At 41.8% G+C, this 17,457-nt stretch overlaps 1 protein-coding gene across 1 annotated transcript in view; it reads left to right on the top strand.

Annotated features, from left to right (window-relative positions):
• The window catches only part of LOC136576826 (uncharacterized), a 228,468-nt gene extending 211,498 nt beyond the window's left edge, over nt 1-16,970 (top strand). The window contains exon 2 of the mRNA XM_066576408.1: nt 16,224-16,970. Within this exon, the coding sequence (XP_066432505.1) occupies nt 16,224-16,860 (637 nt within the window). The 3' untranslated portion in view covers nt 16,861-16,970. The remainder of the gene's footprint in view (nt 1-16,223) is intronic.
• The last annotated feature ends 487 nt before the right edge of the window (nt 16,971-17,457 follow it).

Genomic DNA, 17,457 nt, shown 5'->3' with positions numbered 1-17,457 from the left:
TGGGCTGCCTCTGATTAGTCACAGCCCTTAGCCAATCAGAGGCAGCTCTCACTCACCCATTCATAAATTCAAGAATGGGTGAGTGAGTGCTGCCTCTTATTGGCTGAGCGCAGGGACCAATCAGAGGCAGCTCTCAGCTATTGAATGACAGCAATGATGCAATCCTTTTAAAGCCTAGAACTAAGCTTTACAAGAGTTGTAGCAGATTAGAAAAACATGGCTGCTTTCTTCCAGGAAATGCACCACATCGGTCCATGGGATCTATTGAAGTGAATATGACTGAGCTGTAATACCATACACAACCTTTTTTTAAAATTTTTGGCGTAAAGTACATCATAAAGATTACAAAGTAGGATCACGTCATTTACCTTGCAGTAGTGATTCATATAGTACAAATATGGCATGTGATAATTGTGAAGATGGGATTTGCAAGGAATGAGTGACTGCACCGTTCATCTCAACGCTTAACATAGTAACCTGTTGTATTCTACAAAGAAATCAAAGTTGACTGAAGATTGACAACTTGACAGAGCTGATGGAGGAGGAGGTTACAGTACAATCAGCATAGTATATAAAGGTTTTACACCCACTAATGCATTTCAAAACTAGTGACAGTTCTGCCATAGATGTACACTACGGGTATGGTACGCTGAATGATTAAGGCATGTGACACTGTGACCACGTATGACTGTATGTGTGCCATACTTCTAACCACAATATTATGGCTAGATGATGATTCCAGGAGTGGGACTATTGCATTATAGTACTTACATCCATAGGAAGACATTAAGTAATCCCAAGGATGGTACCATCAGCTTTTTCCAGTGGTCCGGAATACCACACTTTGTCTTTTGAGAAGACTTTGACAGTTAAGTATGATTGAATCAAAGCAATCAAATTTAATGAGGAGTGAACTTCTTAAAAGTTCGGTTCAGGCGGTTCCCTGAATTTGGAAAAAATGTTTGATTCAGACCAAATGAGTTCAAACTGAACTGGAACTTCATCAAAATCCCTAAAAGTGGTGGATAACACTGTCTAAGATCCATAAAAGTTCTCCTCCTCTTCAATAGAGATACATAGTATGTTAGGCCAAAAGGAGATAATGTCCATCTAGTTCAGCCTGTTTCCACCCCCCCCCCCCCCTCCTTGTTGATCCAGAGGAAGGCAGAAAAACCCAATGAGGCAGAAGCCAATTTAACCCATGTGGGGTAAACATTCTTTCCCGACTCCATAAAGTCAGTCAGAATAATCCCTGGATCAATGTTTTGAAAGGTCCTACCTGACTCCAAGACCCGGATCAACAACCCCACTGGTTATTTAATGGCTATATCCTGTAATATCATAGCACTCTAGAAACACATTGAGTCCCCTCTTAAATGCCTCTATCGATTTTGCAATCACCACGTCCTCAGGCAGAGAGTTTGTTATTATGAGGAGTAAACCCACACAAACACAGGGAAAGCATACAAACATACCAAGGTTGTCCTTGGTCAGATTTGAACCTAGGTCCTCAGTGCCGCAAGTCAACAATTTTAACCACCCAACCACCATACTTCTCCATCTTCTTCCTCCTCTTCCTCCATCCTCACAGGAGGGGGAGAAGACACAGCTTTAGTGGGTTTGGCTGAAACTGATCGCTAAAGGTTCAGGTTCATGCAACATTTGACCCCAAATTGCGTTAGACTGTTTTGGTTTGCTCATCACTAAATAGTTCAGAGGGTTATTTCCACAACTGACTTTGATCACCTATCCACAGCTAGGCAATTAAAGTCTAATCAGTGATGCCTTTACTCCTGGGATGCTCACCTATTCCAATAATGGAGATACCTTGTTCCCCTTGTCTCCTCACTGCAATCACCACAGTGAGGATAAGCTTGCACTTGGCTATCTCCAGCAGTTCCATTAGTTTAGTTAGTTTATACCACGTCTGAATGTTGCGCCACATTCACCCCTCTGAAAGAAAGTTTTCTTCTTCCTTGTTTATTGAAATGAATGGAATGGCAATGCATGGGATTGGCCACCACTATATTCAAGCTTAAGTGAGGAGGAGAGAAGAACCACGTTCTGGGAAATCGGTGAGTGACCCAGAGATGAGACCCCTACTGAGCTGATTTTGATCACCTAAGCTGTAGATAAGTGATACAAGTCAATTGTTGGTATACTCCTTTAAAGGGGTTAACAACTTTGCACCATCCTCTTTTGCTAGACTGGTGCACTGACGATAACTTGATTGAGGCGTGTTCTATTGTTGGAACCTTTAGGCGATTTTCTGGGAAACCATTTCTTTTTTCAAAACTGACGCAGCCTGCAGTACTAAAATGAAAGAAGACATACTTACAGTACCTTCTCCACTCCCCGTTAATTTTGTTTTACTCCCTCTTAAAATGTACTCGTAGGTACAGAGATAAGACATCCCGACACTCATGTGACCACTGCAACTAATCGCCAACTGAAGACAGCTACTGATTGGCTCTAGAGGTCACATGCCCCTGGTGATGGTGACATCATTGTCCTCTCCCTGCACCCAGTAGTAAAGAAATCCAGCAGAACAAGAGTAACAAAAAAGCAAAGAAGGTGAACATATCTTTTTCCATTTTGCTACAAATGTCCCTGAATATACCTTTAAGAGATCAGCAGCAATCCATGCAGTTACCCAGCAGAAAGTGTTCAATTTTCCTGCAGCGCCACCACAGTAAAAATAAAGCATTACACAGTTATAATTAAAATCAATGTAAAGTACGGACAGGCTGGGACCTCCAAAGCGAGAGACACTCTTTGTAGCTCTCCACTCTGTCTATAGGGAATTAGAAAATAAGCTTCCAGAGCCTTGAATACTGGATGCATTTTCTGTAGCACTAAGTACTGTGTTTTACAGCCAGATTAGTTTATGAATTCTTGTCCTTTGTGCCTGGATTACCTTTTACATTAGACAATCATAGCGGCACACACACAAATAAAACCGTATAATTATGTTAATGTTGATTTAAGACTATATAAAGTACTTCAAACCCATTCATTTCACACCAAAGGAACTCAGTTTGCAGCGCCATACACGCTCTCCTGAAAATGGATCTGTTTTTAGAGGATAATCTACTCAAGGGCGGGAAAATCTTATCAAATTAACAAGTGCTCTGGCTACACACAGATAAATGACAGCTGTGATTCCTCAAATAAACAGTATAATCTGGATTTATATAATCCACAGAAGTCGTTGGCGAATAAAAACCTTCTCACATGCCGCAAATGGACCTGGTTATATTGTATTCGACTCCCAACCATCCAAACATTTCCTTTCAAAAGGGATTGAGGTGACTTATTTTGGCTCGGCAAGACGCAGCCTGGAGGAGGCTGTTTAGATTCTCCCAGTTTGAAGTATTCCGAACACTTTGTATGATGGACAATGAAGGGGAAAAAATAAACATCTGGAAAACCTCAAAGAACAAAGTCGTCTGTTTCATGATATTTCAAACATTTTAATGAGTGTGAGCAGAAGCACAGTCTTACCGCGGCGGCTAGAAGAACAGCATGTGTGGTCTAATTCCAATCTGTTTTATTTTCGCATGGGTTTGGCAGAGTGACTATTTTGGTCCGTCATCAAATACATGGTGGCTGTGTCTATCTTATCACAGTGTGCCGTAACAGATGGAAATTCAATCACATTACACATTGCGCTAATGTAGAGGGAGAGCTATTAAGTCAACCTTGGCCTTGACGTCCAAGTTTTTTTTTTCTGTTTGGAGCAAATCCATCATCAACTTTTGCCTATTCCGATCTATTGACCGTCATGAATATTGAAGCTCTACCAAAATGCCTATGGCCATGAAATTGGGTTGGACTGGGTATCCTTGGGTCCACTATTAAGGGCTTAATTGTGGTATCCACCCTCCAACTATATAGAGCATGTGTACATCCATATTTACCTCCATCATCTTTGTTGTTATCATTGTACACACAGGATGTATCATCAATAAAATCAAATAGGTTATTTGTGAATCATCCATAAGAAATAAACCCTAGTAATAAGTGATTGTTCCAAGGTTAACTCCAAATAGAGTTTTCTCCTGCTGGATTGAGTCATATTATTGTAGAGGCGCATTATTAGGTCAAACTTTGGTTCCATTGAAGCAAATATTGGTGGACCAGTCCAACCCAAACTTTTAATAAGTTCAGTTTGGTCGGTTTGACAAATTTCGTCATAAAAGCCTCTAAAACAAGAACTGAGCACCTTCTAAGAGCCCTGCAACAAAAGTGGTGGTCCTTCTTCAGTGGTTATGGTTCAGTGGTTAACACTGCTAGGGTACTAGGTTTTAAATCTTAACAAAGATAGCATTTTCATGGACTTTGAAAAACTCCATGCAGATATTGTTCTCAGTCAAATTACAACCTAGGATTCCAGTGTTGTAAGGCAATGTTTAGTACTTATTTTAGGGGTTATTTGAACTTACATTTGGGTTGGCAGAAACAAACTGGCTGAGGCTCGGGTTTTTGCTGAACCAAATTTTTAGCAAAGTTCGACTCGAATTCGAGTTCAAAAGGTTCAGTTCATTCATCTCTACCTAAGAGTATGGAAATTCTGTGGTCTTTTACGCAGAGCCATGTAACGAGCGCTGATCAACTAGAGTTTGCTTATTCATCAGGTGATCAGTTGTACCATTACATGGCCCAATGATCGGGCAAATCAACGTTCCTATAAATGTTCTTATCCAATCATCGCTCTGTATAAAAGGCCCTTAAGGGGGTTTTCAAGGATAAGTCATCAATAGTTGATTGGCGGGGGTCTGCCACTCGGGACCTCCACTGATCATCTCATCCTCCGGTCTGCTTTCAGTGCAGCCAAGCTGGAAGTCTACATTGAGGTCAGATGAAACTGTAATAGAAAGCTTTGCTTCCATTGAAATCAATGGCAACAAAGCCTTCTACTACACTTCTGGCTCCGAGCTCAATGCGGATGTCTGGATCAGCTGCACTGACTTAAGTCATCCATAGTAAATGCCTGGAAAACACTATTAAGAATGACCATAAGATTTTTAATAGTAATTGAAGATGCTGATGATGGGGCAAACTGAACTCATGTGTATGGAAGATGTTGGAGCAACTCTTGCAGGTCCTTCATTTAAATCCCAGGAAGCATGCATAGAGTACTTTAAAGTACAATGAAATTGCAGAGGGGATGGTCTTCACAAAGAGCTGGTCTTTTGGAGAGGTTTCACTGTATATGTCCACCTTCATTATTTTAATGCATAATCAATGGAGATATGCTACCATTTTGTGTATACAGCTCCTTTTGCAAAGCTTTTAGCTTCCATGGCTATACACCACAAGCAGATCCTAAAGTATATAATTATTTTCTTCAATTTTCTGACTCTTTACTTTACTGTCTGTACTGTCGGTAACCATGATGAATGGCAGATGAAAAAAATTGACCCTGCAGTGTAATATCATCACATTGCCTAAAATTCCTTAGAGGGGTTGTCCCATCTGTATTACTATTAGGCTTGAGAAAGAAAAAAAAATTAAAGAAAATAAGTTATCCCCTATCCACAGGAAAGGAGATAACTGGTTGATCAGTAGAGGTGCGACTGCTCGGATGTCGGCTCATCACGAGAATGGGGATTGCAACGATCCCTAAATGAATGGAGTGACAGTCACTAATGTGCATCACCACTGCATTCAATTCAGTAGGACTGTTGGAGATAGTCAAGCCCTTGAACTTGACTGCCCCTATATTCACTATTGGGACCCCTACTCTTGTGATCAGTGGGGGTCAAGCGGTTGGACCCCACTGATTTGGTAGAAATCTTCTTTCCTGGGGACAAGGGATAACTTATTTTGGTGGGACACCACCTTTAATGGAAATAGAAAGATATATATAAAATGTTGTGTCCGCGCTCCACAAAGGAGATATATAAATATAGATATAGTAATATCAGTATAGCAATAAGAGATATATTATTATAAAATATTAATATTAATCTTCAGGAATTGTGTAGAATATCAGAAGTAAGGTAAGGACTCATCTGGTCTGGAGCCTGACACTCTTGTCATACAGAACGCATTCTACTGACGTCATGGGGTATAGCGTTCTATTGTCCCGTGACGGCAGTTGAAGGTGACTGACCCGCCGAGAATGCCGCAGTATATTAGAGAGTAAGTTCCGTATTACTATTAGGCTTGAGAAAGGGGTTCAGAGCACCTCAAAATGCGTTGCTAGTAGATTTATCTGTGTGTATGTAATGCCTATACTATGAATAATAAATTATTTGGATGAAGAATGCCTACAAGCATCTTCTTCTGCTACGTTTGGCTGACCTGGGCTTGGGGAGGGGAATTGGTTGTTGTCTTACCCCCCCCCCCCCCCACCCCTCCTTCCCAAGTGAAGTACGTTATCCTTCTGGACACCCTCATTTATTATAAGTGGCGCAATAGAAAAATTCTTTTATAGCCATATTGACTATTACTGTATTGTCCTTTAATGGAAATGGAGCACTAGAATAGCCCTCAGTGATCTCCTGCATATGTGTAACCGTATGCACTCACTGTTCACAGACAATGCTAGCATGCTACATGTAATAATGACTATGTGAGAGAATGCCATAAGGATTTCTTTTTTTTTTCTCAGGAACCTCAAACAACCCACAATGTTACAGTACATTTGCAAGGGACCACAATGGGTTCTGTGCTCTCCTGATCGTCTGGGTAGGTGTTAGCCGTGTGGGCATAAGACTAGCCTGATTCATGGCAGGAAGAGCCAGGTCAAGGTCATAGTCCGTTTCTCTTTGTATTCTGGTGGCTGTAACATTAAGGACTCGTCGCCCTGTTCTGGCCACATATGTCCAGGCGAGGACCGGGTTTTGAAGTACAGTAGGGTCAGTTGGTGGTCGAGAGAACAACAGCTTTACTAACCATAGAACAGGAATTATGCAACATGTGACCCAGTAATATGGGGTAACTCGTAATAGTTCAAGGATCCATATAGACAGTTTATCAAACAAAGTCCTTACCCGGATAATTGGGAGTTAACTGACTTAAAAGTCCGTCAGAATGGGTTCATGATAGTCAAAGGGGCAGGAACGGGGGAACATTGGCCTTCTGCCTTTCAGGCATCCTGACCCTTCCCAAATACTCATATTCCTTTTCCTGGAGGGTACTGTCTGTAGGATGTTAACCGCTACACTGCAGCACAAACTAGGCGAGAATCCCTTTCATCTTCCACCACGCTCTGCTCAACATCCTCTTCCTATCTCCTCTTCCCGCTCGGCACTTCTCCTCTTTTCCCATCAGACCAAACCTAAACATATAATACTCTTGTATACTTACCCTTGTTACTTATTTATTTGGGGCCCTGGTGCATGAGAGGACCCAATGGTCTACCTCCCAGTCCTGATTTCACACTGGAGCCCCGGATCTTAGGTCTATGCAACTGGATATTGGCGCCCAATGGATAAAGATATTCTTGCTATTTCCTAGCGGTATCTGGTAATCTCCCCTGACACGGGCTGTCTGTCACTGTGCACTCATCTCTACTAAATCCACTGTCATATAACTATTTTTAAATTCACAGGCATCCCTGAGCCTCCATCTATACGTCCCTCCTCGATGACTGACAGCAGCGACCGCAGGTTTCTGATTATTCCCCATGCTTATAAAAACCGTGCTCCAGACAAGCTGTCAACTGGCTTCATTACTGCAATCCTCCCTTCCCTTTGGTTCCGTCTGTGATATAAACCTGCAGTTCTATCACATGCTGCTCTCCTCCATGCCCAATCCAGTGGAACATCCTTCGGGGAAATCTATTCTTTCATTATATTTCCACTCTAAATGTGATTGACAAAAAGGCTTTTTCAGTGGCGGCACACGGTTATTTTAACTTGCCTGCCGTTCCCTCTTTCTAATTGTTTTCATTTCTCTGCTATTTATAATCTGTCTAATCCTTCTTCTTGTCAGTTATAGGGCCTGGAATTATCCAAGCAATGCCATTTAGCTTTCACACTGTTTCTAGAATAATCACACTCAATTCTGCTGTCGCATTTGATACTCATATTTTTGCATTAATCAGAACATGGAGCTGCCGCTTGCACTCTTCGAGGTGTCCGATAGTTTCCATCTGATGCGTGCTTCATAATGGAAATGTTACATCATTCCTTGTAATGATACAAATAATGGTTTCTGATTAGTTACATTTAGAACTATTAGTAACATTAGTGGAAGTTTGTAACGTAAATAATAACAAAAAATGTAAACAATGCTATAAAAACAAATATTTGTCTTCCTCACACCTTCGCTAGGCGAGGATGCGGATAACCACAGCCTATTCGCAATGTCAATTGCAGATGGGCTGCGGGTCGGACAGTTTTCATTGAGTTTCCATCTTCCCAGAATGCATTACATTTGCATACAAATCATGAGTTTGCAAGTCCGAGATGGATATGGCACTCGCCTGTGTAAATGTAAGCTTATGGTGCTGTTAGGGGAGATGATGGGGAGTCAGATGATATATTTTTTATTCTGTCCCGCAGTCCAGCGTTGACACCCAGTAAAGTCAGCATGCAGCAAGCAAATCTGACTCTTTTCAGGGTTCCGTTTGCATACCCTCCTATTCAAGCCTATGAGAGAGCGTGTGCACGGGACTCTGATAAGAGTTAGATCTTCCTGCGCCGTGCGATCTTCACAGGGTGATGTCACTGAATCGCAGGCGAGTCTAAAAAATATATCACCCAGCTCCCTGTCACCTCCTAAAAGCACATAACTTAGTTTATAGTGCAGTGGGGACGTGACAGGTTCCCTTTATCAGAACGAGTCTTGACATCCTCCTCTGACCCCTTTCGATGGCAAGTTGCTTATGTCCACAGGACCCCCTTTTACTGAATGTTTTTCCTCAATCATGCCATTCTCTATATACTCTCCACACTGCTGTATGAGAAAACACCAGAAGGTCGGCAGTGACATCCCGGCCCAGCTAGTCTCACACCGATGACCAGGCCTTGTTGGAAGTCACTCAGATTGCTGGATTTTCCCATCTAATGTGGAATCACGCTGATCCACGGAAAACTTATGTGATTTTATGCTGCACTCACAGCTCTTATTGCCATACAGGGAAGCGCCAATCATGAAAGGGCGAGGGCTCTAATAAAATAGCCATTCAGTTTAAAGCTTACACTGATCAAGGGTTGAATATTTACGCAAGCAGGACTTTAAATTTATCATTGGATTTTTTGTAAAACCCGATGATAAATAATGAACTGGGAGCTTGTACTTGTATATGTCATTCGCTATCCAGACAAATCTTTTACCATTTTTTTTAAAATGGGAGGGGTGTGAACATTTTTGCAAAGCGCTATTTCCTATCTTTGCCTTTTTTTTTTTTTTCCAAACCTGCATCTGGAAGACGAGCCATGCAGCAGTCAGTTCACTTTGGAGCATTACCAATATAAGACGCAGGGTGGGATTGTATTTACAGATATGTGCTTAGCAGCCGTGTTGCTCGGCCTCATCAATCACTGTGACTTGAAAGTTTTGGTTTAATGCTGTTATTCTCTACGATGGCCAATGCTAAGGGGACTGGAAATGATGTTTTTGAAGCTACTGCAAGGGCCGTTGCCAAACCTCATCCATCATCCATACACAGCACTGTCCTACCTTATCCCATGGCCAAATGTACACAGAAAATTTCCCAATCACCCTATACCTCGTAGGCAGCTCATTGGCCACGGCGAAGAAATGCGGCTCAAGTGACTCTTCCCGAACGCTGGCCTAGCACATCCCATCTGTGCCCTGTCCGTCAGGCTCAGCCTATTAAGCAAAGTGCAGATGAACATAGAGGATTCTGCTAAAGCAAGCAGAGCCCTGCAATCTCTGTAAGAGGACTCTGTGCCAGTGTCAGAGATTAGATTACATATGGTGCGGCGCAAGGTGCTCGCTCGCTTTTTTCTTAATCATAGTTGAGTAAATGGCTTGACATCTTGGAGCTGTATCAAATATCTCGCCGCCTGTTACTGAAGTAACTGATTCAACAGCAGACGTTTGGAGACCCCCTCCCTCCCTCCCTCGCACTGAGAATGCGAATATTAAAATTTGCATGGATGGATTTATTGCGACAAGGTTATTTAACCATTCCAGTCGATGTTGTTCCCAGTGTTACATTGTCCCAGTCATTGGCTGGAAGGGCTTATAGAAATGGAAATGACTACATTAGACACATGGAGAATACTGCTTCTCCTTGTGGAGATCCAGCTGGTAGGGAGTCTTTAGGGCAATGATCTCTGGGAAAATGTATGCAAATTAGCTCTCCTCCAGAAGAAAGAAAAGGTTTTTTTTTTAGCAGTACCATCTATAGGTGACCTCCCTGTATGTCCAATCTTCACAGGGTCTTAAAGGGATTGTCTGGTTACCAGTCAACATCCCTTTAATTGCGCTCCCTGCAGTAAAGTAACAAACTGAGCTATACTTACCCCTCAGCTACTGCTAAAATCCAGAACTGTAGCTCCACTGTGGTCCCAGTGTTTTTTGAGATAGCTGACATCACGGGAAGTCCGGTGACTGCTGTAGCCACCTAGAGGCTGCTTTGTTCTCCTGGCATGGGCACTTATATCCTGAGTGCTATGATGCCAAGAGTTCTGTAACATGTCACAGCAGCTTCTGATTTGCTGCAGTGGTCACCTGACTTCCTTTGACATCATCTGTCCCAAGAAACACAGTGACCACAATGGGCTCCGGTGCTGAATCCTAAGTGCTATTGAAGGAAGAACCAGACAAACCATTTAACCCCTGCCTGATGAGCAACTAACCTTGGTTAGTTCTTTCTTTCTGCCTCAGATGTTCATGTGATCTTATTCTGACCAGCTCAGATCTGCTTGGGGTTATGTATTCATTTAGTCCATGTAATGCTATTACACAGCAAGGCACAGTCATTCCCATCACAGTTACTGATGATTATCACACAGCTCTGGTCACACAGCTATAATAGAGGAGATCACAGCTCATCCTCCTGACTGTATAATCATGGGCTATAGTTTATTTACATGAATATAGAAGCTAATTATAATTAAGCAGTTCCCTCTGTGGGCAAAAATGGTACAACGTTAGCTAATGCAGTGCTGCTGCATCATGGGATTGATTGAAAGCAAAAGTAAAAAAATCTCAGACTGAAGATGGTGGCAGATAGTGGGCTGCACTGCGGGAAAGCGGCTGGAATAGGCTGGAAGACCTCTACAGTGTGACAGGCAATCATGTGAGGGGGGCAGGCATGGAAAAAAACAGTTTTTTTAAGAGTGGCCCTTTAAAAGTTTTCTAAGTAAATAGTACCATTGAAAAAGACAACACGTCTGGCAAGAAGCAAGCCAGAATAGCGCAGGTTGAGTGGCAGGAGAAGCATAAGGGGCACATTTAAGCTGCTTTTTAGTTTAGTTCATACCATGAGTAAGAACTGTTTGTTTGTAACCATTAATGTAACAAATATATCTTGAGTCTGCAGCCGTTTTTAACCCTTTCTCGCTCCAGGACGTACATTTACGTCCTGGAGTGTCGGGGTATGTATGCAGAGAGGTCGCGGGGCCTCTTCATACAGCACGGGCATCAGCTGTTTACTACAGCTGACACCCGCGGGCAATAGTCGCGATTGGCCAAATGGCCGATCCCGGCTATTAACCCTTTAAATGCTGCTGTCAATTCTGACAGCTACATTTAAACCCCCTGAACGCTGTTCGGTGGTCCTGTATGCCCCCCCACGGTGAGATCAGGGGAGCCGTGCAGGTGTCATGGCTGCTGGGGGCCTTCTGAAAGGCTCCAGGGCTGCCTTGAGAGACTGCCTATCAAGACATCCCCATGGGGTGGTTTGATAGGCTGCCTGTCAAAATGCAGTATGACGTAATGCTATAGCATTACGTCATACTGCAGGAGCGATCCAAGTATCACATATTGCAGTCCCCCAGGGGGACTTTAAAGTAAAGTGAAAAAAAAGCAATAAAGTTTTTTTAAATGTAAAAAAAAAAAAGGAATAAAAGTTTAAATCACACCCCTTTTGCCATATCTATAATTAAAAAGTCTAAATAATAAAATAAAAATACATATTTGGTATCGTCGTGTCCTTAAATGTCCGATCTATCAAAGTAGCACGTTATTTACCCCACACGGTGAACGTCGTCCAAAAAAAAAATAAAGAATGCCAGAAATGCACTTTTTAAGTCACCCTGTCTCCCAGAAAAAACGCAATAAAAAGCGATCAAAAAGTCATATGTATTCCGAATTAGTACAAACGGAAACAACAGGACATCCCGCAAAAAATGAGCCATAGCTGAACTATGTCGATGGAAAAATAAAAACGTTATTGCGCGCACAAAATGACCACAGAAAATAATTTTTAAAAATTAAATATCTTTGAAAAAAAAAAGAGTAGTATAGTAAAAGAAAAACTATACAAGTTTGGTATCGTAGTAATCGTACCGACCCATAGAATAAAGTTATTATGTCGTTTATGTTTCAGTTTGTGCGCCGTAGAAACAAGACGCACTGAAAGAGGGCAAAATGGCGTTTTTTTTTTTCATTTTACTCCACTTAGAATTTTTTAAAAGTTTTTCAGTACATTATATGGTACAGTAAATGCCACCATTGAAAAATAAAACTCGTCCTGCAAAAAACAAGCCCTTATATAGTGACGTCGATGAATAAATAAAGGAGTAATGATTTTTTTAAGGAGGGGAGGAAAAAACGAAAATGGAAAAAAAAAGGGCCTCGTCATAAAGGGGTTAATATTCAATGAAGAAAGCCTGAAATAAAAAGTTTTTGGGTTTTATTTCTGTGCCGGGTCATCCTTCATATACCTTGTTTTTTTGCTTTACGGCATTCCCGCCCACCCCTCGAGGAACATGACTCCTGCTTCCTGGGATGGTGGCACAGCCCCCAAAATCTGGGATGGTCCCGCTGAATATGAGACATTTGGGAGACATGAGCTGCAGGTTGGAGGCTAATGCAAACAGAAAAGGTAAAATAAAATTTAAAAAACTCAAGCAGTCTGCAAAACTTGATGATGAGAACTTGCCTGATTTGACCTTCTGCTCAGGACACCATTTATATACTGCTCAGGCAGTGTCTTTGGCTCTAACTGCCTATAAATGGATATGACTTTTATGAACGTGTATATAAAAATGCTTTCAGAGGCACAAACATAATATCTGCCGAAGTATTAGGAGCTCGATGATAAGGATGGGTTATTTGCAAGACGCTCGTAGACAATGATCCATTTGGGCTCCATCTCGTCATCTGAATAGACTTGATTTTATTCACGTGGCGATCGCAGGAAGCTGAGATGTGACGACTGATGTGACAATTTTACAGTTCTCTTGATTCCCTTTCAATGGAGTCTGGGTGTTGCACAGTTTAGCGGGTAAAACCAATTTAGAGGAGTCAATGGTCGCCGCTCGGCAATTTTATTTTTGAAATCAAATGGATTGTAGTCGGTTCAATTCCGAAAGAAATAACTTTTCTCATTTGTGGCTATAAAAAATGAACAATTTAGGAAAATTGAACTTGGGTAGTATGTACTATTGGCGAGACACAATTATCCCCACTGTCAGAAGGCTTTATATGGTGCTTATCAATACAATTTATCATCAGACATCAAGACGTAAAAGCTTCCAGACCTACATAGTTCATCTAACTGTATATTAACTTACATAGGGACTGCAGACACTAGGGGGGATTTGTTAGGCAAAATATACCAATTTTCTGGAGCGATTTCCACCCAAAAACTGGCATGTCTAGCACCCCATCTATTAATTATTTAGACACCCTTTAAGCCTGGCTTAGCAAAAGAGAATGACTTACCGAATAGGGGGTGTGGCTTAAAGGGGTTTCCAAGATGAAACTATTGAGGACCTATCCTTAGGATAGATCATCAATTATTGATGGGTGGGGGTCCACCTGTCGGGATCCCTGCTGATCAGTTGATTGAAGTGACAGCAGAGGTCTGGTGAGCACTGCAGCTGCTTTAGTTCATACCAGGCACAGCACTGTATATTGTATAGTGGCTATGCCTGGTATAGCAGTTAAGTCTCGTTCACTTGAATGGGACTGAGCTGCTCTTAGGCCATATGAACAATGAATGTGACATCACATGTCGGAGAAGAGGCCACAGTACTCATGTACTCAGTACTCAGAGCTCACATGAGCACCATGGCTTCTTCAATCAGTCAATTGGAGGAGATCCTGAGTTGGTGGAATTCCCACTGTTGATGACCTATGATGATAGATCAGTCATGGAAACACCCTTTAACCTGTAGCAATATGAATTAAATTGCACCCAAAGTTTGCTACAAAATAAGCCAACCATTAAGTAGTGTCAAGTTAGAAAAAAGTGTCTAAAGATGACCAAATTTATCATTCAGCTTGAGCTACTGTGATAAATCTGGTGCATCTTTAAAGGGGTTGTATCAGAATTACTTTTTATCATCTATTATCATCTATCCCTTGGACACAATCTCAAGAATGAGGGTCCTGTCCCCCCTCCCCCCCTGCAGTGAGGAGGAGACTGAATGGAGCAATAGTCATGCATGTACAGTGCCGCTCCATTCAGTTTCAATGGGACTGCTGGAGACAGACAAAAGCAAGCGCTCGGGTATTTCCGTTAGCTCTATTGAAAATAAATGGAGCAGTGGCCGTGCATTCTCAGCCACTGCTTCATTCATTCTGACATCACACAGTGACAAGAAGGGGGGGGGGGGGGGACAGGACTCCTATCCTTGGGATTGGTGGTAGGTCTTGGTGAGGAGATTCAACCGATCAGACTTTTATCAAGTGTCCTAAGGATAGGCTATAAAAGGGGATTCTGATAAAACCCAATTAAGGCTATATATATTAGCCAAAGGTTCTTCTGATAAGCTGCTTGGTTTGACTTAACTCCCTAAACACATGAACATTCACCCAAGCCAAACATTCATGTGTATGGGGAAGTTGGGGGAATTCTTTTGGCTGACAGCTATTGAAGTGGTGTGGGCACCTTAATGCAAATTATGGAGTATGGCGCTAGGGAGGGGGGGAATAAAGAAAGTTTTGTTCAGAGCTTGAGACACAAGGTGGTACAGATTGGTTCACCAGGAGGAGAAATGTGGGAGAAACTTCGGCATGCACTTTATAAAAACAGCACACTACCCTCCATGGTGCAGAGGAATAGTGAACTCCAGCAATATAAAACAGGAATATTAATACCTGAGTCACATATGGGAACATGTCACTTGCTGATGCCTTCCCGGATGGATGAACAGATAGCCTCCGTAGTAGATCCTACAGAAGAGAGGAAAAGCAGGGGATTTGTGCTGCTGATCGACAGACTGACCAGTAGATGATTAACACTTTAATTGGACAGGTGACACGTTTCGGTGCAGGACTTGCACCTTCTTCGGGTCATCGTAGACTGAACAACAAACCAGTTCTCCACCAAAATGCGTCGCCTGTCCAATTAAAGTGTTTCGGTCCTTCTATTGAACAGTGCCACGAATCCCCAGCTTTTTCTCTCTTATGTCATGCATATAGCTCAGTAAAAAGCTATGTCTAGCTAAAGACAACGAAGGCATAACTGACAAAAAGAAGGAGCGGAAGTTGGGTAAGGTCTTGTGCGTATTTGAGTTTTTGGAATTTGCATGTGTTTTTTAATGGATCCACTTTTATCCCCCTTACGATTGAAATGAATAGGTCAAAAGATCAAAAAACAGTATTCATATTGGAAAAAGCAGGCATGCAAAGCGCCGTTCATTTCCATACCTATCTTTCCATTTTTAGAACTATTTGCTCCTACAGGGAAAAAGAAAACATTTTTGGTTTTAAATGTCAGCTTTCTGCATAGTTATAGGACACACAGCATGCTTGACTGGCTTAGTGACTTGTAATCACATCAGCTATTTCAGGTTTATTATGCCGGTCTTTGATCTTCATACATTAAAGAGCAATTCTATTCGCAATGTATTGAAGCAATCTGTATCCATGTCTAAGTATAATACAGCGTTAGGGACAATAAAAAATTATTGAAGCAGGATGCTACATTGGAACATCTAAAGGATCTTCTTTCTCCTTTAGGCTCTACAAAAATATTGCCTGGTGGTTTTAACCCCACTCCATGGCCATTATAGAGGAAGAGTATCATTAAATAAGTCCATTGACTCAAACTGCTTGTATTTTACTCTTTCATTATACAAAATGTCATCTATTAACATATGGTTCTCCTTCTTTTTGTGTAGAGATCTGATGCCAAGGACAGTAGAAGGCCAAATAACCATGGAGAAGACACCAAGTTACTTCGTTACTAATGAGGCTCCCCAAAGGATTCATTCAATGGCCAAAGACACCAAGCTCATCGTGGTGGTCAGGAACCCAGTGACCCGTGCCATATCTGATTACACACAAACACTCTCGAAAAAGCCAGAGATTCCAACGTTTGAGGTCCTTGCCTTCAAAAACAGGACCCTAGGACTGATCGATGCCTCTTGGAGTGCACTGCGAATAGGCATCTACGCGCTGCATTTAGAAAGTTGGATGCAGTACTTTCCTCTTTCCCAAATCCTTTTTGTTAGCGGAGAACGTCTCATAAGTAACCCGGCAGAAGAACTGGCCAAAGTACAAGACTTTTTGGGTCTCCAACGGATTATTACAGATAAGCATTTCTACTTCAATAAGACTAAAGGTTTCCCATGTTTGAAGAAGCCAGAAGATACAGGTGCTCCCAGGTGTCTGGGAAAGTCCAAGGGTCGAACTCATCCAAAAATTGATCCGGATGTCATCCAACGTCTGCGGAAGTTTTACAAACCTTTTAATGCTATGTTCTATCAAATGACAGGTCAGGATTTTCAATGGGAGAAGGAAGAACTAGAAAGTTAAAATGGACACAGAGGGTGGATGTGTGTGCAATGAAAGAAGATATACTTGTCTATGGACAGATTCGCCTGTGTACAGAGAATATTTAACATTTTGCCAACAAATACATAAAAACGCTATAAAAATGATGAAAAAATGAAATAATTATTTCTATAAAATAAAGTGGTACAAAGGGTAATGCAGGGAAATCTAGAACATATGTATATAAGCAGAGAGGTGTTAAGATTTAGGGCTGATGTACACGGCAGGGTCTTGTGCTTGGAGCCTGTGTGGCGGGCCATGGAGTACCTACTAGGGAACTGTTGGCACTCCATGTGCCGTCATACGGTGCTTCTATATGGAACCGTATTGCAGAGGTATTCTCTACTAGAAGGAATACTTCTAAGGGATAACATTTCCGTAATAAGGAATCCAGATTATGCATGTACAGAAGGTGGAAAAACCTTTGGATGCCACTGTATAACCTAAAAGGCATAGAGAGGTATAGCATTGCCTATAGACTTCTATAGGGTGGAATTTATTATCTGACTTCCACCTAAATTACGGCACCAAAAAGTTGTAATTTTGCACAAAAATTGCAATTTGTTTGGATATTTCATA

The sequence above is a fragment of the Eleutherodactylus coqui genome, chromosome 8 (assembly GCF_035609145.1).
Source record: "Eleutherodactylus coqui strain aEleCoq1 chromosome 8, aEleCoq1.hap1, whole genome shotgun sequence".
Classification (NCBI taxonomy): Eukaryota; Metazoa; Chordata; class Amphibia; order Anura; family Eleutherodactylidae; genus Eleutherodactylus; species Eleutherodactylus coqui.
The sequence above is the reverse complement of the archived record's forward strand: the minus strand, read 5'-3'. Positions and strand labels throughout refer to the sequence as shown.